At 43.0% G+C, this 25,208-nt stretch overlaps 1 protein-coding gene across 2 annotated transcripts in view; it reads left to right on the forward strand.

The window, feature by feature from the left end:
• The window catches only part of RASEF (RAS and EF-hand domain containing), a 90,234-nt gene that overhangs the window by 59,589 nt on the left and 5,437 nt on the right, over positions 1–25,208 (forward strand). The window contains exons 6-16 of one of the 2 annotated variants that reach the window (XM_027616823.2): positions 1,866–1,981; positions 3,920–3,988; positions 5,571–5,655; positions 6,571–6,659; positions 13,123–13,357; positions 13,680–13,817; positions 13,934–14,081; positions 15,335–15,416; positions 16,645–16,759; positions 19,976–20,095; positions 22,950–23,026. In XM_027616823.2, the coding sequence (XP_027472624.1) occupies positions 1,866–1,981; positions 3,920–3,988; positions 5,571–5,655; positions 6,571–6,659; positions 13,123–13,357; positions 13,680–13,817; positions 13,934–14,081; positions 15,335–15,416; positions 16,645–16,759; positions 19,976–20,095; positions 22,950–23,026 (1,274 nt within the window). The remainder of the gene's footprint in view (positions 1–1,865; positions 1,982–3,919; positions 3,989–5,570; positions 5,656–6,570; positions 6,660–13,122; positions 13,358–13,679; positions 13,818–13,933; positions 14,082–15,334; positions 15,417–16,644; positions 16,760–19,975; positions 20,096–22,949; positions 23,027–25,208) is intronic. The other variant, XM_027616824.2, reaches the window with a different exon arrangement.

Consider the following 25,208-nt stretch of genomic DNA (forward strand, 5'->3'; position numbering starts at 1 on the left):
ATTAAGTTGTCTTTATTTTGTTTGTAGGAGGACTCTAGAAGTTTAAAGCCACTAGTGAACATTTCCTTTATTAGGACTCTAAATATTCTCATTGCAGAGCCCAGAAGTGAGCCAGCTGTGCTATAAGTGTGTTTCTTTCTCTCCAGTCATTATCCCCACACCACTCAGAAGAGAAGGTGCCCAGCCTCATGGTCAAGTTGGAGTTCCAGATTCTGCCACTTCTTAGTTGGCTCTGTATTTGGATCATGACTTTCTTGTAGAATTGCTTATTTTTCTTGCATTTCCTGGTTGAGTTTTTGGTTTCTTGTAAAAAGAAACTCTGGCATCCTCAGGATATCATCCACTGATGCCTTCCAACTTTTTTTTTTCTTTTAAATTCTTCCCAAAGCATGGAATTTGTTTTTTCTCCTTGAAAATGTTAATTCTGGAGTCTACAAAATTTCTGTTCTTACTGGACTGATAGTTTTTTAAACTCACTACCCATATGTCATCCTGGAATTTCCGAGCATTTTAGGTAGCTGGTGTAGGATTCCTGTGCAGCTAGATAAATAGATCTGTTTACCTCGGGGCCTCCTCCCTGAGAGAGTGTCTTCCTAGGAGCTGTGTGTGTGAAGCTGGCTGTCAGGCCGGGGGACCCCTGATGACCAGAAGGAGTGGGTTATGGATATTCAGAGAGAAGCCTCAGCGCACCGTATAGGGGTCATTCGGTTCTTTTTCTATTTTTTTTTTTTAAAGATTTTATTTATTTGTTTGAAAGAGAGAGAGCAAGTGAGGGCAGAGGGAGAGGCAGAGAATCTGAAACAGACTCCATGCTGAGCACAGAGCCTGAGTGGGGCTCTGTCTCATGACCCTGAGATCAGGACTTGAGCCCAAACCAGGAGTTGGATGCTTAACTGACAGCGCCACCCAGGCAACCAATTCAGTTCTCTTTAAAAAGACAAGCCCTGTCTTACAGCCTTGGGAATCGACTCTATCTGCTATTCTTTGTGAGTATTAGAGGGGATGGCCTGGGGCTGGTGGCCCTGTTCCTTAATACACAAATTTAACCTCTGTTTTTAAGCCCCATTTCTGACTGTTTGGGGGTTCTGCCTGGCTAATTGCCTCCTTTGCTCTATAGTACAGTCTTCCCCCATGCCTCTTCCAGACCTCCTGTGCTCCTGCTCTCTTCTCTTTTGTCAGCACATTTCCACCCAGTTTCCATCTTCCATAAATGTATTTAATTCATTTGACTGTTGGGGGGCCCTTCTTGCGTTCTTGTAACTTGTATTGGTTTATTTCATGTTATTTGGCATTTCATGTGAATGGGGTCTCCAAAGGGAAAGAAGAGTGCTCAGTCCATCATTTTGCACCAGAAGCCTCCAATGCTTTTTTGTTTTCTGTTTTTAGAAAAACATAGACATTTTTAAAACTACACTAGTTTATTTTAAGCACAAAACTTACAGATGTTAGGTGATAGGATTTATTGTAAAAACTAGCCGGTCTGCCTGGTGATAGGTACTATTAATTCCACAGAATATTTTCAGTAGATTCATAGCTCTCATTGAGTAAAACAGATGTTTACATATTTGATCTGAGTTAATTTGCCAGTAACATGTTAAAATATGTCATGATCATGTCTTGACTGGTGTTTTTTGGCACCAAATGTCAAACATTAAAAAAGAGAACAACTTCAAGGATTTAGCTTTTTGCGACTTTAATACTTTATGATAATTTCAAATCACCTTGAATTGGTAACTAGTTCTTTGAACACCAAGATTTGAAGAACTATGGAGATACAGGTTTGGGGTGCGAGGTTCTGCTACACTTGACTCTCCTGGGTGGAAGATGCCCCAAATCTAATGGCCTGTGCTGTTCCTTTTCTCCAGGAAAATCAGAAAGTTAAGAAAGATCTTTTAGAAGCACAGACAAACATAGCCTTTCTTCAGAGTGAATTAGATGCTTTGAAAAGTGATTATGCCGATCAGACTCTGAATTCAGAAAGGTATGAAACTTTGCATTTCAGAAAGGTATGAAACTTTGGAATGTTTATTCAGATGACCATCTGTGTGAATGAAGTCAGCTACGTAATCATAAAGGGTTATTTATTGACCTTGCTGGTATGTTCTTTGCTTTCCAAAGATACCACTTTCAGTGTCCTATTTCCTGGTCATTTTTGTGTTTTAAATTTTTTTTTACAAAAAATACTAATTAGTTTAATTATTGACTGCTTTGGAGAGTGCAGGGCTTAATAGATGTTTGAATTACTAGGAACAGAAGAATATACCTAAAGTGTCGGGAATCAGTGCTAATTGAAGTGCACACACGCAGGCATGCATTTATGTATATATGCAAATACCTATATAAATACTTGAATATATATATATGGATATTTATAAAGGTATTTACATTCACATATTTGCATGTAAATGCATATATGGATATATATGCCTACAAAATACATACATACACGTGTGTGTGTGCGTGCGTGTGTGTATAAACGTACACTTGGGAAAAATATGCTTTTTGTTTTGTTTGCTTGTAAACTTTAATCACAATTAAGGTCCTGTAATGGTCAGCAGTGAAACATTTAAGTACTTACTGTATACAGGTTCCTGAGCTACAGAAGGAGTTATGAGTGTGAAATAAATATATATATATATATAAGCAAAGATGTGATCTCTGCTCTGTGAGAACTTCAGATTTGTGGAGAAAGTTACAAAGCTGAAGGGTTATGGAGTTCACGTAGGAGCTCAGCAGTGTCAGAAACAATCCCAGCAGCAGTGGCGCAGGTTGGGTCCTTTGTCATGTGATGGTAGATAGTGTCCTTTTGATTCAGGAGCAGTGAAGAGCTTCATTAAAGAGGAGACGCTTGAGGTTGGCTTGGGAGGAGCTGATTTGTGTTGGTCAAGCGGGGGGCAGAGGTAATGTGCGTAGAACTTTCCTAGCATCAACTCTTATGATCCACAGAATACCCTGTGAGATAGGGACTTTTAGTCTCCCCATTTCAGAGGGGAGAAGAGAGTCTCAGAGCTGTTCCAGGTGAGGCAGTAAGCAAGGCAGAGGCAAGAACAGAGAGACAGATACAAGACTGGTTTGGGGAACAGTGGTCAGACCTCTGGACAGGAAAAAGTATTTTGAATGGCAAAGTAAAAGTTAAACAAAATTTAAAAATTTAAAAGCTAGTTTAAGGTTATAATGGAAGGGCCCAGCATTTTTGGCTAAGAAACTTAAATTCCTATCATCAGTTGGGAACCTCTTAGCTTTATCATCAAGAGAGTGAGCAGACAGGTTATTGTAGATAACAGTTGAGAGCCTGAGAGTCTTTGGTTTGTCTGCTTAGAAATGGGGCTGAGGCGGAATAGGGGCTGGTGGTGAGTGGCTAGTGTTCTCAGGGGACGTTATAGGGAGGAGACCAGGGCTTTGTAATAAAGCAGCAGGAATCGCTGAGCATGGGTTTATGGCAGACGGAGAAAGCCGGTCCTGTGGACTCCTCTGTGGTTTAGGGTGAGGCAGGGAGGGCCAGGTGGGGAGAGGAGAAGGAATCACCAGGAAGGAGGAAAATAGCTGGGTTAGGATTGTGTGAGGCAGGGAAGGAGCAGGGAAGGGTCGGAGGGGAGAGAGCACGCTGCACTGAAGGGACTGACAATGAGTCCCTGGGGAGAGGGGGCTTAGCAGAAGGTGAAGGGTCAAGACGTCCTGTGAGGAGCAGAGCTGGGTTTGGGAGGGAGAGCAGGACCTCGCACAGGAAGTGGCGGGGGGGTGGTGTGCAGGCGTGTGGGGCTGCTGAAGGCACAGAGGGACTCAGTGGGAGCCCCGGGAGATAGAAGACCGTGGCCAAGGACACAGGTCTTTGAGGAAGGTGAAAGGGGGTCTGGGAGGGTAGGTGTAAGGCAGGACTGGATACCTAATTCTCGTTCAAACATAAAATATGGTTTTGCAGGGATCTGGAAATAATCCGAGAGTACACAGAAGATCGAAATAGTCTTGAGAGGCAAATTGAAATACTCCAGTAAGTTCTCATATAAAACGCTCATTACATTTACATTTTCCTGATGTTTTGTGAATAAGACACATGCCCCATGTCACACGAGTTGCCTTATTCTCAAGACTGGGTTTGCAGGTCCGTGCACGTTTCTTCTCGCTGTGGTGCATTCAGCACTTGGCTTTCTCCTGCTTTTAATCCTAAATAAACTATTCAAATCCAGGGACTAGAGTCTGATTCTCTCAAAGTCCTCGCAAGTCAGGTGAGATGTTATTATACCTCCATAAAGACTCAGGGCTCTGACCTCAGCGGCTGTCTCTACAGCCCAGCACGCCAGGAGGCTGTCAGGAATCTCCTGTTAGCTCACGTCACAGCACTAGACACACGCGATCATTCTTGCCCAATGTATTGTTCTTGGTGAGACGGCTATTTTTCTTAGGTTTTTTTTTTTTTTAAACCCTACTGGAAATATTATACCTGCTCTGTCAACTTCACACCCGTGTTGGCATAATTCCAGCCTCTGAGAGCCTTCTCCACAAACCCTCCCCCTCCTCTACTCCCATGCTCTATTTTACTCATGGACGTTCTTCTGGTTTGTCCTCCCAAAGAAGTAAGGTCAGGCTTGGCAAGTTTGTTTTCACCATGCCTGTTAAGTCTCACCGGTGGCAGTTACAGAGTTGACATATTACAATAATCCTGCTCATTCAGTTATTCATTCATCCAGCACGTTTTCATTCAGCAACTTCTACAGGTCAGGTATGCCAGGAGCTGAGGATAGAGCGGCAGGTAAAAAGAAAAGAAAAAAAAAGTCTCTTTATGGGGCTCATCTAGGGGAAGAAGATGGAAACTGATCACTAATTATAGAAATAAACATAAAATGCCAAAGGAGAAGTGGGACAGAGGGAAGGGGCATACCTGCTGGGGCATATAGTACAGAGATTCCTCCTACCCAGGAAGGTCCAGGAAGTGTTCTGGCAGATACAACAACTGAGCTGAGATCTGAAGGATGGAAAGATGCGCCACTCTCAGGTGGCATTGTCCTCCATTTGTAGAAGAGGTTGCTGAGGCTCTGACAGGTCAGATGACTCCCATCAATGATATGGAAAGTACATGCCTGCATGGGGTTTGAACCTAGAGTCAACATCAGAACCTTTCATCGGTACCCTGGTGGACAGTATCAGGCCACAAGGAAGATGTGGGAGTAGCCAGGAGAAAGAAGTGTGACATAACACATGGCTTCCACGCCTGGCTGGGACACGTGCAGGGGGACAGAGAGCAGCAACACATGGGGCCAGCTGGGGCCAGGCATTTAGGAAGCAGAGACCCGCAGGAAACCTGTTCGTACCTTGAAGCTACCTGAGGGAACAGTGGGTTCCAAGAGTATAGCTAATTCCTGAAATGCCTGGAGACCTTTAAAAGAGAGGGGATCCCTCAATTAAGTTATAGTTCTAGTAATGAATTATGATCTTGGTTAATGAGGTTTGAAGGGAAGTGGTAGAAAATTGCAAGAGGTGGTAAGTAATTCCGTGTTCTGAACTTCACAGCCTGCAAAGAAAGTGGCTTTTACCCCAACTTTCCTTATGTGTTTGTTTGTTTATTTGCTCTGTAGAACAGCTAACCGGAAGTTACATGACAGTAATGATGGCCTTAGGAGTGCCCTTGAAAACAGTTACAGCAAGTTCAACAGATCTTTGGTATGCAGTAGAATTTTATAATACATTTTGTTCTTTCTTGTAGTAGAGTATTTTGATGAAGATCATGTATTTTCTTAAAGGGGGAGCTTACAATAATGAGAAACTATTTCATTTAATAAGAGGAGGCAATATTTTCCCAAATTAAAGAATATGCCACCCCTCTGCAGAAATAAATGCCTAGATGTTCACCAACTCTCTGTTAGCTGTTCAGGGAAACCAGAGAAAGACATATAAGGTGTGACCTGGGTCCTGGAGGAGTTTATAGTTTAGTGTAGGGAGTTAGGATGTGCACAGATAGCAGTGATATAAGAAAAATTGGGAAATCTCATGGAAGTAGGAAGAAATACTTCCCATTTCAGAGGAGCGAGAAGGTGCTTCTGGCTGAGGAGTGCACTTAGACACACTGAGTATTGTTTATGGTCGTGAGATGATCAGAGTGGAGTCCTTGGATTTAAAACCCTGCTACAGAAACAAGCTAAGTCCCTCTTGGAATTTTGAGGAACTTCCCCAGACTACATGTGCCAGAAATCCTCTTCTCCCACTTTTGGGGGTCAGCTTCGAGTTTGGGGTTCCTTTGCCATAGCTTTAAGTATGGACAAGTCAGTCACTGAGCCAAATTATAGTTTGAGAAGAGATAAATCCAAAGAAGTTGGTATTGCAGGGTCCTGGCCAATGTGGGGAACCAGGATACCCCTTTATGGCTTATGCAGTGGTGTTTGGATCTAAGACACAATGAGGAGAGAGTACTATGGGCAGTTACCTTGGTGTCTGTGCTCACATTTGCTCATGTAGGATACCAAACTTTTAATTACATTAGAAGTTAATTAGTGTGCTATATATATGTATATGTGTATATGTATTATGTATAAATATGGAGTAACCAAATGTTGCTTATATATATGTTGTGTATTACAGCGCATAAATAATATATCACCAGGGAATACAATTTCTAGAAGCAGTCCCAAATTTGATGGTCATTCTCCTCATCCTCTGGGCTATGACAGGTATGGGAACACCTACTTACTTTTCGTTTGAATTCTGGATCAGAGTGAAAAGGAAAGTAAATTTCCTTAGAGGTGAATTAAAACAGTAGAATCTACTTTGGGCACTAATTTCAATTTTCTACTATGTTATTTTAATTTTCTGAAACATATAAACATTCAAAGTAGAAATGTTTCAGAGAGGGCAAAGTGATTTCCTTAAGACATTGTTATGACTTGATTTTACGTATGCTTCCCCTGACCTCATTCCCTCGTTACGTCTTGTTCCTCAGAAGTGAACTCTGTGAGAACTCTTACAGGGAAACAAGCAAAACTATAGTGTAGGATGTTGCCATATATGCGGGATATGATGTTGAGACTCTTGGCATGATCTGCAGATGTTTAATAGCCCAGCATAGTATTATGTAAGCTGTGTTCGAGGACAGGGAAACTTTCAAAACAAATAGAAATATGACTAGTAGATGTTTGTGAGCTGTTGTATTGAAGGAGTCAGAGAGACTTAACAGAAGTGAGAATTTAGCTCTATTTTGAATCAAATGAAGGATATATTGGTCCTGCCGTAACTTGAGATCTAGCGACAAGGACTGAAAGATCACATGTGTGTATAAATACATATGTCCATTGTTGTTACTTAAAAAGTTAAATTTGGAGCATATCAAACCTTGAAAGTAGAAGTGAATGCATAAACTATGGGCTTCCAGCTCTCCATTTCCAATGCACCTTTCCAATTCATATTCATTCCCTTTGCATTTGAGATCTTTTGTTCTAAAGAATAATGTACAGAGAGTTAAGATGGCAGAGCAATAGGGGGACCCTATGCTTGCCTCGTCCCTCGAACACAGCTAGATAAATATAAAATCTTCCAAATATCTGAGAATTGATCTGAATGCTGAGAGAACAAAATGCAGAACTAGAGGGAGAAAAGAAGCCACATCATGGAAGGTCGGAGGTGCAGAGACATGATTCTAGGGAGAAAGAATCGCGGGTGCTGCAGAGGGGAGGGAGCCTTGATCTCAGAGAGAGGAGAGAGAGAGAAGATATAGATGGAAGTCAGCGCTCTGGGGATTGTGCAAGACAAACACTTCCCCAAAAGCACTGACTGGGAAAACTAGAGTGGCAAGTTTTTACAAGCAGAGAGTTCAAAGTCCGAAGTTTTAGAAGTCCCTTCCACTGCCGGGTAGAGCCTGGTGGGCATAGCAGTGGTCCTGTGGGGAAGAAGGGCAGAAGTCTGGGAGTGGACAGCATGGTCTGAAGATCCCCTGGGTTGCTGGGGGAGAAACAGTTCCCCTTCTTGGAGTGCATTTGGGAGACGTGGCATGGCCTCTCAGGGGACAAAGTGCTGGTGGGCACCAATGTACTGCCCCGTTCACTAGCATAGAAACAGAGACATCTGCTGAGGGCAGCAAACCTTGGGGCCAGCTTTTTGCTGCACTTTACCATAAACTCCAAGCGCCCATGCGATTATATGGCTGCTTTTCTGGGACAAACTGGCACCAGCTACAGCATGGTGAGACCCTCCTGCAGATGATCAGCATGGATCCGCATAGCACTGGGCCCCTAAAATTTGGAGTTTTGAAACCCAGCCACACTCCTGAGAGATAAAACACAGGAGTACTGTGCCACCTGGCAGGCAGACAGTGTGGATGCTGACAGGGTGAAGGCAGAGATCTCATGGAAGCTGGGGACACGAAAGGGGAAAAAGTTTGCTCTTCTGTGAGGGCTTTCTGAAGAGTAGCAGGTGCACACTCCCTGCTCCAGAGACAAGAGAGTGGGGCAATGCCATTTTCCCCCCACCCATCAACACTGACAGACTTCAGTGTGCAACACAGCGCCCTCAGTGGAGGCTGGAGCCATCAGCCCGCAGGTGCATTTGTACTAGGGCAAGTCAACCTGAGAACCAGTGCAGCAGGCCCCTCCCCCCGAAGACCAGCACAAACCCCTTGCATGCACCAAGTTTCCTGATCATAGAGTGTTGCAGAGCTTCAGCTCCCGTGGCAATAGGATCAGGCTTCTTTTAATAAACAGACCAGAGCACACCTAGTTAAAATGCCACATACTGAACAAGGTCCAAACACTCCCCACAGCGAGCAAGGAGAAACTCTGCAGAGGACTGACTTGAGGGAAAGAGCAGCCAAAATAGAAGAGCAGAGTGCATACTCTGAAACACTTCCTGAAGCACCAGGCCCTGGACAGTATAGGACCTTTTCTTAGTACAGTCATTAGTCTCAGGAGCAAGAAATATAAACAGACTTTCCTAACACACACAAAGAAGTAGTGACCTAGACAAAATGACAAGATGGAGGAATTCACCCCAAAAGAAAGAACAAGAAGTGACAGCTAGAGATCTAATCAAAACAGATATAAGTAACATGCCTGGACCAGAATTTAAAACAACAATAATAAGGATACTGGCTGGGCTTGAGAAAAGCATAGAAGACACTAGGGAATCCCTTACTCCAGAGATAAAAGAACTAAAAACTAGTTAGGCTGAAATAAAAAAAATGCTATAAGCAAGATACAAAACCAATTGGTTGTAATGACAACAAGGACGGACAAAGAAGAGGAATGAATCAGTGATAATAGAAGATAAAATTATAGGGGTACCTGGGTGGTGCAGTCGGTTAAGCTTCTGACTCTTGGTTTCAGCTCAGGTCTTGAGATCAAGCCATGCATTGGGCTCCACACTCAGTGCAGAGTCTGCTTAAGATTCTCGCTCCCTCTGCCCCCTTGCTCTCTCTCTCTTCCTCTCTCTCTCAAATGAATAAATAAAATCTTTTTTAAAAAAAGAAGATAAAATTATGGAAAATAATAAAGCTGAAAAGAAGAGGGAAAGAAAAGTATTGGATCACAAATATAGACTTAGGGAACTCAGTGACTCCATAAAGTGTGATAACATTCCTATCATAGGAGTCCCAGGAGAAGAGAGGGAAAAGGGGGCAGAAGGTTTATTTAAGCAAATTATAGATGAAAACTTCCCTAATCTGGGGAAGAAAACAGACATCCAAATCCAGGAGGCACAGAGAACTCCCAAGAAATTCAACAAAAGCCAGCCAACACCAAGACATATCTTAGCAAAATCTGCAAAATATAGAGATAAGGAAAGAATCCTGAAAGAGAAAGGGAAAAGAAATCCCTAACCTACAAGGGAAGACAAATCAGGCTAGCAGCAGATTTGTCCACAGAAATCTGGCAAGAGAGTGGCATGGTATATTTAACATACTGAAGGGAAAAAATAATGCAGCCAAGAATACTTTATCCAGCAAGGCTGTCATTCAAAATAGAAGGAGAGATAAAAAGTTTCCCATACAAACAAAACCCAAAGGAGTTCCTGACCACTAAAACTGTCCTGCAAGAAATATTAAAGGGGACCCTTTCTGTGGGAAGGAAAGACCAAAAGCAACAAAGACTAGAAAGGAACAGGGAAAATCTCCAGAAATAGTGATTTTACAGGAAGACAATGGCACTGAATTCTTATCAATAATTACTCTGAATGTAAGTGGACTAAATGCTCCAATCAAAAGATATAGGGTATCAGAAGGGATAAAAAATAACAAGATCCATCTATATGCTGCTTCCAAGAGACCCATTTTAGACCTAAAGACACCTCCAGATTGAAAATGAGGGGCTGGAGAACCATCTATCATGCTAACGGACATCAAAAGAAAGCCGGAGTAGCCATACTTATATCAGACAAACTAGATATTAAACCAAAGACTGTAACAAGAGATGAAGAAGGGTACTATATCATAATTAAGGGGTCTATCCAACAAGAAGATCCAACAATTATAAATATTTATGCCCCCAAGCTGGGGGTACCCAAATATATGAATCAGTTAATAACAAACATAAAGAAACTCATTGATAATATATAATAATAGTAGGGGACTCTAAGAACCCTCATGCAGCAATGGGCAGATCATCTACGCAGAAAATCAACAAGGAAACAGTGGCTTTGAATGATGCACTGGACCAGATGGACTTAACAGGTATATTCAGAACATTTCATCCTAAAGCAGCATAATACACATTCTTTTCGAGTGCACATGGAACATTCTCCAGAATAGATCACATACTGGGTCACAAATCAGGCCTCAACAAGTACAAAAAGATTGAGATCATACCATTCATATTTCAGATCACAATGCTGTAAAACTTGAAGTCAACCACAAGAAAAAACTTGGAAAGACCACAAATACATGGTGGTTAAAGAGCATCCTACTAAAGAATGAATAGGTTAACCAGGAAATTAAAGAAGAAATAAAAAAATGCTTGGAAGCAAATGAAAATGAAAACATGGCAGTCCAAAACCTTTGGGATGCAGCAAAAGTGGTGCTAAGAGGGAAGTACATAGCAATACAGGCCTATCTTAAGAAGCAAGAAAAGTTTCAAATACACAACCTAACTTTATACCTAATGGAGCTAGAAAAGGAACAGGAAATAAAGCCTAAATCCATCAGAAGAAGGGAAATAATAAAGATGAGAGCAGAAATAAACGATATAGAAACAAACAAAAAACAGTAGAACAGATCAACAAAACTAAGAGCTAGTTCTTTGAAAGAATTAATCAAGTTGATAAACTCCTATCCAGACTTATCAAAAAGAAAAAAGACCCAAATAAATAAAATCACGAAAGAGAGAGGAGAGATCACAACCAACACACAGGAATAGAAATAATTATAAGAGAATATTATGCAAAATTATATGCCAACAAATTGGGCAATCTGGATGAAATAGATAAATTCCTAGAAACATACAAACTACCAAAACTGAATCCAACAGTACATTAAAAGAATTACTCATCACGATCAAGTGGGATTTATTCCTGGGCTGCAGAGGTGTTCAGTATTCACAAATCCATCAATTAATAAAAGAAAGGATAAGAACCATACGATCCTTTCAGTAGATGCCAACAAAGCATTTGACAAAGTACCACATCTATACCTATATTTTTAATTTGGAGTCTAGATATTCATGGAAGTGATTTCTTAATTCTGTATTTCACTTCTTTCCTCATCAAAAATCTGAGTAAGTTTTAAAAAAAAAGTTCTAACTAATAATGACATGGAGCTGAAGTAGTTTGTATATATTATAATGAGAACGGTTTTCTTAGGTTCCTTATAGTGTGGCTAAAATCAGTTTTAGAAGGAGAATTTCATAAATGATGAAACAAAAAAAAATGTATACACACAAACACACAGAGCTAGACTAGCGATATGGTTTGAATACGCGCCCCGAGGATAAAGAATTTGTAATTGAGTAAACATATTTAGAGAGAGTTTGGTGGTAAAGTTCTTATTTTTTTAGTTAATTTTAAGCATTTGCTAATGGCACTAAAATATTTTTTTTAAGATTTATTTATTTTAGGGAGAGAGAGCATCAGTGGGAGGGGCAGAGGGAGAGGGAGAGAGAGCTTCAAGCAGACTCAGACCTGAGCGTGGAGCCCAACGTGGGGCTCGATCTCACAACCCTGAGATCATGACCTGAGCCAAAATCAAGAGTCGGACACTTAACCGACTGAACCAGCCAGGCGCCCCAATATTTCAGTATAAACTTAGGTTTTTGTGAAAATCAGATGGAAAAACAAAAGTAAATAGGGAAATGATGTGGTTTCTTTTGATTCTCTTTTTTGATGTTAATTTCTCCCTCATATTTAAGATGTTAGAAAGTTTTACAAGTGGAAATGTCCATAGAAGTCAGGGGTTGCAGCCTTTATCCAGAGCACCTCCCTGTGAAACCTCTCCTATAATGGTCTTTCTAGACTATGTATCAACACCCAGTGGCAGAAAACTCGTATGTCGTATTTTGGTACCACACCTTTCTAATTGCCTGTCATTTTTTACCATATTGATTAGAAATATGACTCCTAGAAAAGTTTCGGCTGGCCCTTATTTTGTCTTGTGCCTCCTGGGAGAATGTATTCTTCTTCTTCATGCCTCAGCTCTCTGCATATTTGAAGAGGGAAACCGTGAAGACTTAAGCTGAGTTCATGGAACCATTTCTTGTGTCTGAGGGTTTGGGCTTACATCATCATGGTTCCCTTTCCCATCCAGGTTCTCAGCATCCCTTTTAAAAAGTAGAGCTGTTATCTAGAAACGGATGAGCTGTTTGGAATATGGTCTGACCACATTAAAGTAAAAAGGTTCACATCTTCTGCATACATTTTTCTTAACTTGAGATTGCATTCATGCTCTGGACACTGCAATTCCTTTTGTATCAGGAAATAAAGTGATTTTAAAAATGGCTTCATTTTTATTAAATGTTAGACTTGAGTGTCTTCATCTTAATTAATTGTTGCACAGAATGAGCTGATGTGGCTTTGAACATTTTGTTTCCCCTGATGAATAATCATGGACTACATTGTGGTTCTTGGCAAAAGTGAGAGTGTTGGTCTTCTTGAGTCCACTGCTGTGTGTAGTCCTGAGCTTTGTGAACCCTCAGGTAAAGCTCTCTTCTCCTTTATCACCAGGTCATCACGCTCCTCCTATGTGGATGAGGACTGTGACTCATTGGCCCTCTGTGACCCTATGCAGAGGGTGAATTGTGAGGTGGACAGCCTTCCCGAGAGCTGCTTCGACAGCGGCTTGTCTACGCTGAGAGACTCCAACGAGTACGACTCAGAGGTGGAATACAAGCACCAGAGGGGACTTCAGAGGTCACACGGCACACAGGAGAGCCTTGGGGGTGATGCTTCAGACATAGACGTAAGCCCCAGAAATCACTGTCTCCTGGGCCGTACCTTCAATAGAAATCTGTCACCCTGTTTGACTTGTATCTGTCATGGGAATATGACCTAAAGGTTATAAATATGAAACATAGTCAGTAGAATGTTTTTTTTTTCTCCACCAGGGTAGGGAGATATTTCCACAGTTTGCCATTTGGGGCTACTCTGTTCTGTAACAGCAATGACTATAGATTCAGCTGCATATTTTTCTTCTCTTTAATCCATGATGTATATGTGTAATGAGAGACTTTGTTTTTTAATGGCTGACTAAAAAAAAAAAACAAAAAAACCAAACAAACCAGGTTCCTGATCTAAGGGATGAAGAGACGTTTGGTGCAGATGGTGTGGCCGCCATGTTAGACTGGAAACCCCAGGGGTCCGCTAGTGAGGGCAGCATCGTCAGTTCTTCAAGAAAGCCCATCTCGGCTCTGTCACCACAGGTAGGTAGTTTCAGAGTTATTTTATTCATGAACACTGTGAATTTTCGGTGCTGTATAACTGACTAGGAAGAACATTGGCACGACCTTTGTCACTCCCTGTGGCTTTTTCCCCCTAGACAGACATGGTGGATGGCGACCCTAAATCTTCCAGCTTACAGAAGGCTTACAAGATTGTGCTCGCTGGGGATGCCGCAGTGGGGAAGTCTAGTTTCCTCATGAGGCTCTGCAAGAATGAATTTCGAGGAAATACCAGTGCCACCCTGGGTATGGTTCATTCTTCAGTCAGTAAGGGGGAAATGACCTTCTTTTAGCTTGATCTTGTTTTCCTTAGAGATTAGATACACATATACACAGATCTCTCTGTATACATATATAATATATAGGGATGTGTGTGTGCGTGTGCGCGTGCCCTTGTCTATAGCATGGTCTTCTGTTTTGGCGAAGGCCCAACTTTAGGAAAAGAAAACCAACAAAGGACAAAGGTATCCACTTAGCCAGTCAGAGCAACCAGACCAAGTTTAGAACCAGAGGTGACAGATTCATTTATTCAGCAAACATTTCCTGAGTTCTGCTGTGAGCTGGATACTGTTGTAGGTGCTAAGGACACACAATGAACAGAGTCAACTAAATCCCAGCCTGCAAGGAAACTTTACCCCAAAGGAGGGCAATGGGTGAAAATAAAAGAATATGAGATTTGGAGAGAGGTGCAGTTTTTACACAGGGTGGCCAGGGAAAGCTTTTCTGATAAGACGTCATTTGATGTTGATAAAGTGACATTCTTGATGGCCACTTTGTCATGGTCACGATCATAGCCAGGTGTATGATCCCTCCCCCTCCTTTACAATGGAATACATGAGTAAACACTCATGAGAACAAGAGAAGAAGTGTCCTGATTTCCCAAATTTGCGTAAGTAAAAGGAGTTGAAGGTATGCAAATTATCATTCACCTTTCTTCTTTATCTAAAGAGTTCTTATTTTGATGACTAGAAATATTAGAACAGATTGATTACCCTCTTCACAATGGGCGTCTTTGTAAATTTATGGTTCTTCATGATACCCTTCAAGATAACAAAGCTGAAAGTTCACTTTAATTTGATTCATAAAAAGACCACTGTGTTTTGTTCAGTTGCTAAAGAGCATGGCATATGTACATATCTCATATGTATCCACACACATACACATATTAATGTGTACACAAGCACACACATGTAAACACGGAGACATAACCGAGTTCATCTAATTACATGGGCAAATAGAACATAGGTTTTCCTTTTGTCCATAGATTAAATCCTTCCCCAAGTTAGCCACCCTGCAGATGGTGCATCTGTGCGCACATGTGTGGTCTGACTTGCAATTAGTAGTTGAAGGTCACCCTCCTTGAAGGCCACATTCCTCCCTCTCTACCTCACTCAGCTTTGGCTTACCAGCTTTTGTTTTATCTACAGAGGGCTTGAGAGTAAAACCCAATGGAATTATTTACATCATGTTCCCCATGTTCTCTTGTAATTCCTTTTCAGGAGTCGATTTTCAGATGAAAACTTTCATTGTGGACGGAGAGCGAATAGTCCTGCAGCTCTGGGACACCGCGGGTCAGGAGAGGCAAGTGCTTTCCACAGCGCAGCGGGCTTGGCTTTGGTTTGCATAGACGGGCCTCGTGGCACACTTGGTAGTTTTTAATGCTCATAATCCTATAATGATAATACACCGTATAATTACATAGTATATTAGGATTTCAGGAATGCTTGCATGCCCCCACATTCTTTCCTCCTTCATTTACATGTCAGTTGTGTGTGGAGATCGTTAGGCTTCCTCTGAGCTGCTGTTCAGTTGGGAAAAGGAGAGTGCCCTCTCTGAACAAGAGAATTTAGATTACGTGTCAGTGTGAAGAGTACTTAGCCAAGCTCAATAAAAGATGGAAGAGGGAATCTGTCAGCTCCCCTCAGTTCAAGGGCAGAGGCACAAACTAAACAGAAGACTCACGTCTGGTGATGTTGCCTTCTCTTGCATTCATTGCCGATGACCGGAAGAATCAAGCATACGTTTTAATCCTGCCTAACTCTTTGGAAAGAGCATCTCTCCACTTGTTCCACTAGTGAGTATGGGTTGCAGCCTGCCCCTGTAGCAGGCACTGTTCAGGCTGCGAAGATTCCACAGGCAGCAGACACAAATCCACAAAAGCTGCTCACATGGAGCTCACATTCTGTAACAGACTGAGACTTTCAACATTTAAAAAACATTCGTGGTCAACATGGCCTTTTTTAAGATGCTATAAAATATTGCGGTTGGCTTAGAGTTGGGACATATATGTTGAGGTATGCTCTTTCCCTAGCGAACCGCCCCGCACCCCATAGGTATAAAGCTTCTGGCATGCTGTGGTACTCCACATGGTTAGGTCGTTTTCCACAGCACCCCCCACAGTACTCCCTTCCCACCCCCCAAACCACGATGTTCTCTCTTGTGCATCTCCTGCCCTGTGTTCCACGTGTGGGTTTGGAAGCTTTCTGCCGGGGCTGAAATTTTTAAGAAATTACGCTCTCAACCTTGTTCTGGTTATCCTTTGGGATTTGTAGACATTCTTGGGATTGTTTGATGGAGAAACTGCTTGGCTCTCGTAGATCACGCCCCACATTATTCTGTTAGCTTCCACTGAGTCATTCCAGTCGTCCAAGGTAGCTCTGTCACAGTGCCAGGTTGCCATTAGATTCTTGCAGGTGGGGGCTTATCTTAGAAGATGAGAAAAAAGCGAGCATAAAAGAGATGAAGAAGGGGCAGCACCTGACCAACAGACTGATTAGAACCATTATTTACATGCTTTTCTCTCTGCCAGATTCAGAAGTATCGCCAAGTCTTACTTCAGAAGAGCAGATGGTGTTCTGCTACTGTATGATGTTACATGCGAGAAAAGCTTTCTCAATGTACGAGAATGGGTGGACATGATTGAGGTAAGACATCAAAACCGAGAAACAAAAAATTACACGGTGTCACAGACCATCTTAGAAAACGCGATTTTTCTTCTTTGTTGAAGTGCACACCATTAGAGATCCAGGCTCGTCAGGAAGGACTGGATGTGAGAGGGGGTGTGTCTCGTGGGACTTGGCAGTATTGATCTCTTCCTCACTAGCTGGGCGAGTTTCCACAGAGCCATGGATACCACAGAAGGGAGTTTCTGGGAATAAAACTTCCGGTTTTCTTACAGATAAAATCAGAACCCCTTATGGTATTTTAAACATGGTAACATCTGTGCTTTTTTTTTCTTTGGTTAAATGAGATGGTGTCTTTCATCTGAGGAGCTTTCATATCCTTTGGTTTCATGGTAAATAATTTCTAAAAGTAGGAAATGATTTTGACCACAGTTAGTATGCTGCCAACAGTTAATAATTAACATAAAACTACAGTTCAAGCTGTGGTTCAGTATACTCTCTTGAAAAAAAAATAGTGGCTAATATAATTTTTCAATTAAGTGTATTATCTCTAATTTTTAACAGTCATTAAACAGTGCAATGTTGGCTAAACAGAACTGATTGCTATATATCAGGTTAGCTTCTAGATTCTTCTTTTGGGCTTATTTCATACCCTGTAAAAAAATAGAATGTTCTCTTTCTAACTAAAGAAGTGTTGTGAGATGTGCATTTTGTTCTACTGAAATATCATGACCTAAAATTATTATAAATATGATGGAAGTGTGTTGACATTTATGTAGCATTTTTATTTCACAAAATAGCCACATGTTATATTCATCTCTGTAACATATCTGAGGAAAGAAGTGAGAAGTGTAATGTTACTCTCACTTTTTATGAGAAACCTTGAGGCGGAGAAAGTATATGGTCCTGGCTTGTGGTTATTTAGAGGGCAGGGGTTGAATGGGGCCTTGGATCTCCTGATTCAGCCCTGGTTGCTGCTCTGATAGAGCACCAGAGGAAGCAGTGGGTTGAGAAAAGAAGGTTTTGGTGTCCAGAGAGGAGTTCCAAGGTGCATTTAGTGCACAGAGGAAAAGCATCTGCTCAAGGGAACAGACGGACCTCCCTGGGATAGAGCGATGAGTCCAGAGAGTAACATAATCCCCACAGACTCGTACCCACAGATATTTAAAATCCACGGCAAAACTTTTTATTGTTAAAACTTTTGTACTTAGTCTGCATTTTAAGCCCTTGTATTATGCGCAAGGCCAGGAGGCCCAAAGGCAAGGTCAGCCAGTGTTGAAATAGCCCTTAGTGACCAGCCACGGTGTGTGCCGGGACCCCGTAATTTACCATCATTTGCTAATCACCTACACGTGGTAAGTGACCTTTTCAGCTCCGTGGATCACCTTTCACATGGTCTGAAAAGGACGAAAACTATGTTCAAGAGAATTCTTGAATTTGCCATGGGGAAAAATTAGATACCACTTGGCATTTGACTTTCACCTTCGGGAAAAATGGGCATGATAAACCTCTGCCATGGCTCAGCCTTTCTAATTTGAGGAAATTCTGTGAGGAAATTCTATAGGTGGCCACTATAAATATGGGTGTAAACTGAGAGTGTGATTGTTGGGGTAGGCTGGAGGGCTGAGGGGTAGTAGAAGGTCAGTGATGAATTAATAATTAATACACTTCGATAAAAACCACTGGATTACACAATCCTGCAATAAAATCATGGGTAAAATAAAACGAAGGCCATTTACTTACCTGTTGTGAATAAAAAAATGTATTGGTTGAATACTTGGGTGAACATTGAATGGAGGAGACACTTGAGATGTGAGATCTCTTCCCGACTTTTACACATTCGGGAGAATTTTTGGAGTGCCTGCTTTGTGCACGTTCCAGAGCCTGCAATGTGCCCATAGTCAGGGAGCTTGTACTCGCATAGGGGAAACATAACAAGCAACAAACAAATAAATGGAATGATAGAATATGACAAATACTGTGGAAACAAGAAGAAGGCAGGGTAAAGGGCCTGATGGTGTGGTCAGGGCAGCCTTCCTGGAAGGTGGTGTTCGAATCAAGACTTTAAGGATTTGCCCGTATTTACTGGAATAACTTTGGGAAATCCTTTAGATGCTTGGGTTCTTGGCTCACTTAAGGGAGTATATGTTGAGTGGCTTCCAAAGGTTGCCCCCTTGGAACCTGAACAGTTTACCAAAGAACACAGTTAATGAACACCTCAATGGACGGGACACCTAGTTTTGGAGAACGCCCTTCATTCCCTTCCCCCCTCTGCTGTTACTGCACTCCGTTGCCCTCAGTTGGAGGAGAATGGTCTGAAGAGAAAGGAAATCGAATGTAATGCCATCATTTTGAAGGCTCATTTCTTGATCCTGGGGCAGGGGTAGCAGCGAACTGAAAGCACAGCTGGTACCTGTAGGCACTGCGGAAGGTCACTTCCACATGCCCTGGTCAGGGCTGCCGCTGCCCTGGCCTAGGAACCAGAACCCTGTTTTTCTGGGCCAGTCAGGTTATCATCCTCTGTTCTCTTCAGAGCCTGCGGAGGTGCGGTGTGCCCTCACTAACCCCTTCATTTTACCAGTGGGGAAACTGAGGCAGAAACCTGCAGCATTTCGCCTGATTTCAGGCCCCTTGTGGACCTGGGACTTTGCCTAAGCTGGTTTGAGAGCATTAGCCTTAGAATCGATTCCTTCGAATGATTGGTAATTGACTCCTCGTAAGAAAAATGTTGCTTGCCCTTTAGGACCTTCACATTTTGCTTTTGTTGTAAGCCAGATCGCAGTGAGTGTGGAACTTCCAAGCTCTGTTTTTATCCCCTGATGCCTGAGGGATTTCCTGTGTGTTTTGTACCTGAGATAATGAAGTTGACTTGTCATCACCATTTGGAGTGAAAGTCGCAGAAAATTGTGTGGGTGCCACAGCCACGTATAATTCTGTGCTCTTGCCTCTTGAGTTCATATTGGTTCGTATGGTGGCAGGGATGATGGGGAGCATTTGGACCGTGGCCCCGGCCTAGGTAAGATCTTGTTTAACCTCTCTGAATTTCAGTGGTCTCACCTGGCGATGGGAAAAAGTTTGGCTTTTTTGTAGAGAGATTTTGAGGCTTGAAGATATTACTTCCAGGTCATGTGGCTCCCACGGGGCATTTGGAGAGTGGAAGCTGCTGTTGGTATGGCTGCTCTTGTCAGTGGAACTTATTCACTATTTGATGAGCACACAATTATTTTCCCCCGGCAGGATGCAAGCCAGGAGAGTATTCCTATCATGTTGGTAGGAAACAAGGCTGATCTCCGTGATGCTGCCACAGCAGAGGAACAGAAGTGTGTCCCAGGATACTTGGGAGAAAAACTGGCCATGGTAAGGGCGAAAGTGGGTCTGTTGGGATAGACCTTAGCCGTTCATGAGCTTTGCAGTCAGCGGCCCTTCACTTTGTCTACATTCGCTTTCAGAGGTTCTTTGGCAAACCTCCACCCTTTTTGATGGGGCTCCTGGCCTTCTTATTCAGGCAGAACTCCCAGTGCTGCCCCTCCCTGCACTTTATTTTATTTTTAAAATCTTATTTATTTGAGAGAGAGAGAGAGAGCACATGTGAGCATGAATGGAGGAGCGGAGGGGCAGAGGGAGTGGAAGAAGCAGGCTCCCCACTGAGCAGGGCGCCTGACACGGGGCTTGGTCCCAGGACCTGAGCAAAGGCAGACACTTAACTGGGCTTAGCCACCCAGGTGCCCCCACAACCCCCACCCCCGCTACACACACTTTAAGGAATGTATGAATGTAATTGTACCGAGGATTAAACCTCTCACGGAGCTAAAATGATCACGTGGTCATTTTCCCCCACTGAAGAGCGTTGACGAGGAGGAGCCAGAATTATCCTGCCTTCCCCCTCCCCCTCCGCCAGCTCCTGGACTCCTCTGGTTCTGGAATCCATGTCAAGGCAAAAGAACGGGTGTCACGTTTAGAAAATGTGGTTTAGTTCCTGAGGGTTACTGTGCCAAAGGACAGTGTGCTACCTGGGTGGAAGAGAATTGGGAAACTTGTTTTTTTTTTCTTTCTCTAAGATTCATGCTTAGTTGAACAGTCTAAAATTATTTTTTGGTTATGCGCTTGTATAGAAATGAAGCTCATTTCTATCCATTTGATTACTGGGGGCAGCGTTCATTCTCTGTTACAACCAGTGTGTGAGACTGCTCCACGTCCCCCTTAGGACCTGTCTTTCCTAAACAAGGCATCAGAGGTACGGGGGGGATCGGATAAGCCCACGCCATCGCCATCTGATCTGATACCGCTGCCTGGGTGGTGCGCGTGGACGCATGGAGAGACTGCACTGTAGCGCGTGCACATGACTGTAAAAAGAAGTTTCAGTCACTGTTTTAAGTTGGAAAATCTTTCTTGTTAAATTTTAGAATCTATGGACCAAACATGCTAAACATCAAAGCTAAGCAGTGAGGCACAGAAGAGATTCATTCCGCACGTTTAATCCTATGCACTTCATTGTGTGCTGGGGAAAGACTAGAGCACAGAGCAGGCAGTCCTTGTCTTCATATATTTCATTTCTGGGGGAGATACATATTAAACGTATGTAATCCTCATGCCACATTGTCCCACACGCCCCCTTAGAGAGCACATAATTCCCGGCCACACGCTGGGTTTATCCCCTCCTCAGGATTTTTGAGTTCCCAACGTTTGCTCACTTAGGCATCTCGTGACCCCTACCCTCCTGTACCCTCAGGGGCAGTCTCCGTGTCACCCCATAACATCCTAGCAATAGAACTCAGTAGCAGCACTACCCGTTCCCACTAGAAATCCATTCATGTTCATTGTAGGATTGTTATATATTTTCTGTGGATTCGGGGGCTCATGGGTAAAGGTCCCACGGTGGAGTCTTTTCCCCTTGTTTCGTTCTCTCTCTCCATGCTCTGGAGCGGCCATGACATCCTCCCCTTAGCCCCACACAATACTGTGTCACCCACACCCAGGTCCACGGCACATGCAATTCTCCTTCCCGCAGGGACATTGTCTCGAGGCAGACACACACAAATAACTTCATCAGTTACGGTTTGGCAAGTGCAATGCAGGAAAAACACAGAGGGCTGTGAGGTTTCCTAATAGCAAGACCTAACGTAACAGGGACGTGTCAGGCTTAGACAACACTGAATCTTAACTTCAGGGGAGAATTACGGAAAAATTAAAAAGATAGGTAGGAATCAGCCTGGAGAAGGGGGACTGGTGGGGGGAAGGGCATAATGCATGTAATGGGAGCAGCAGGTGCAAAGATCATGAGGTCGGAGGAATTTGGAACATTGGAGAAACAAAGGGAAGGTCAGAGTAACCGAGGCAGTGCGAGCGAGGGAGGAGGGTGGCAGGTAAAGCTAGGAGGTGGGCCGGGGCTACACAGACGAGAGGCCTTGTCGGCCATGGGGAGGCATCTGAGCGTTACTTGGAGAGGAACGGGAAGCATTGAAAGCCTTGAAGCAGGAGAGTGATATCATCAATGGTCATATACATAACCGCTGGGAGGTAGAATAATAGAGCACTAGAGGGCGCCTGGGTGGCTCAGTTGGTTAAGCGACTGCCTTCGGCTCAGGTCATGATCCTGGGGTCCTGGGATCGAGTCCCACATCGGGCTCCCTGCTCGGCAGGGAGTCTGCTTCTCCCTCTGGCCCTCTTCCCTCTCGTGCTCTCTATCTCTCATTCTCTCTCTCCCAAATAAATAAATAAAATCTTAAAAAAAAAAATAGAGCACCAGACAGTGTCCGTTGGTTTTTAGCAACATGGAGGTTGCTGAATCTTGATAGGAAAAGATGATAGTGTGAAGGGATGCATGTTAGCTGCCAGCCCAAAGGAGACATACCTTTGATGGACATTTGATTCGTGAGTGGTTACCTTAAGCTATCATTTTTACCTCTCTCAGATTATCTGATGGAGAACGTTTGTAGCAACTGGTAGGACTGTGGGGGATAAGAACCTTGAAACATGAAATTGTGTATTGTTGTTACTTTTAAGGCAAAATAAAAATCCCCTGACTAGGAGCTGTGTCTGGAATAACTCCACTCAAATTCACTATTTTTTAAAGTATCGAAACTGTGAATCCAGTGTCTTAGCTATTAGCATACTCAACAGGAGAATGTGTTTATTTGTGGGTTGTAAAGGCTAAAATTCCAGGAGCCTTAAATAAAGGCTTCATTTAATTGTGTCTATTTCTTTTCTGCAGACCTATGGGGCATTGTTCTGTGAAACCAGCGCCAAAGATGGCTCGAATATAGTGGAAGCTGTTCTCCATCTTGCTCGGTAAAGTGTTGTCTTATATTTGGAAAATGAAAACAGGATTGAATTTTCACGTAGTTGGTGCATATATCAAATTTCTGGGCTATGACATGAATATACATTGGAAAACACTGTCTTGTATTTCAGTAGTGGTTAGAGAAACAATTGAACACGGATTTTATAAAAACCAGTAGTGCTGCTTATTCACTGTGAACGTTGGCGAAGTGCCTTTACCACCAAACAAAGCAGGTGCATCTGAGGTGTCGTTGACATTTCTGCAAAATGTCACCGCAGAGCTAATAGTTGACTTGTATGAATCATTTCCAGGAACCAGATTTTAAACACAAGAGACTATTATGAAATTAACTATCTATTAATAATGACATTTTCTGGGGTAAAGGGAAAAAAAAAACAACTCAACAAAGCAAATTGTATATCATGCCAGTTGGAAGCACTTTATTAAAATAATTACTCAGGTAATTATTAAGCTCAGGCAATGGTGTTAATAATAAATAACATTTTGGGATGTAGATTAGAATGAAAATTACGTCCTTGAGGAACTTGGATATAAATGGGTTTTTTAATCCTCGGAGTAAATTTGATTTTTAGGAAATAACAACATTATCTGTTAGATTTATGTCTTCTGCCTAGTTTTCTGCCACAAATGAAAAGATGATTCTTTACTGGCCTGAAGAGATTAAATATCCAAAAGAAAAAAAGAAAGGAAAGGAAAAAAAAAGAAAAGAAAATGAGCATGAACAGAATTCAGGCCAATGATCTTTAATTGCCAACAAAGTGAAGCCATAATTTTGGGTGTGTAGTTTTTTTCCTGATCATTTGTGAAATTTTACAAAAATCTTAGCTTTAGTATGATAGTTGGCCTCTTCTGCTCATATACAGTGACAAGTAGTGTTTTCAGTGCTGTTTTTCTATCAATGACTTGGTATTTATAGTGCTTACTAGCTGCTTAGACTGGGGCCTTGGGCGAGATCCTTGCCCTCACTTGAGAAAATCAGGAAATGAGCCCCAGGACTTTAAACGGCCTGCTTGGCATTAGTCTGTAGCAGGGCTTGGCACATGCCTTGGGCTCGAACTCAGAGTCTTTGGACATTATCTCCTTTGATATCAGTCCAAGAGAAAGAGCCACCTGCCCCCACCACCTTTTTGTGCAAAGCAAAGACAGTTCTGTGAGTTTGACCTCGAACAGGTGGAAGAAAGGTAAACATTTAAGCACATATAGATTCAAGGTTAATGACGTGGTTTTAGTAGGAGAATCATGGGCTCATACCACATTTGTCAAACAACCCAAGTAAAACCTTCATAAGCTGGGTGAAGTAATCAACTCTGTACACCTATTGGTGCGAAGGGGCCGCCGGCCATTTTGGCCAAGGAAGGCTCATTTAGCAGAGGCGGGGGGAGATTCCGTGCAACACACTGAGGGTGGACTCACTGCTGAATTGGTAGGTGTTTATACTTTCTTGGGTGTTCGTACTGGTGTTTTGCTACAACGTACCTGGGGATTCCTGGGTGGAGGTGATGTGCTTGCTGGGCTAGAGGGGTCTGGCAAGGGCCTGCAGGTCTTCAGAGCATCACTGGGCCCGAAGCTGAACTGGTGCAGGCAGGGAGAAGCGCACCCTAGCTTTGGCAGTGGGGTGCTGGCTTGCTGCTCCAGCCGCGCAGAAAAGGACGGTGCACGCCAGGCCCCCTGCGAGGCTGTTGCCTCCTACCCCGCTTAATGGAGGACTGTGGTGTCGGGAGGCTCAAAGTGCGATCCTAAATCGCGCCCCGCCTCCCCCAAACAGCTGTGGAGTCGGACAAGTCCCTGCCTCCCTCTCGACATCTCTAATATGTAAAATGAGGGACGGGGCTGGAGAAAGCGACCCCCAAGGTCCTCTCTAGCTCTGCCGGTCTGTGGTTCTACATAGAACTGCCGGTACCCCACGGAATACTGGTCTCTATTTAATGCTGAATTGTCTTATGGGGTCATATTAAAGTTAAATGACGCCAGATTGCCATGGTCACACCCAGAGTGCCGAATTGATTCTCTTTATTGTATCATAAAGGTGGGAGAGGCTGTGAGCCGCCTGTGCTGTCTTCCCTCCACCTGCTCCTGCCCCGCGCCCTGTTTTCAGTGCAGCTTGCACACAGCCTTGTGCTTCTTTACTCACCACACCTGTGCGCACAGGCCTTTTGATCACGAGGTCAC

Source organism: Zalophus californianus, chromosome 13 (genome assembly GCF_009762305.2).
Source record: "Zalophus californianus isolate mZalCal1 chromosome 13, mZalCal1.pri.v2, whole genome shotgun sequence".
Classification (NCBI taxonomy): Eukaryota; Metazoa; Chordata; class Mammalia; order Carnivora; family Otariidae; genus Zalophus; species Zalophus californianus.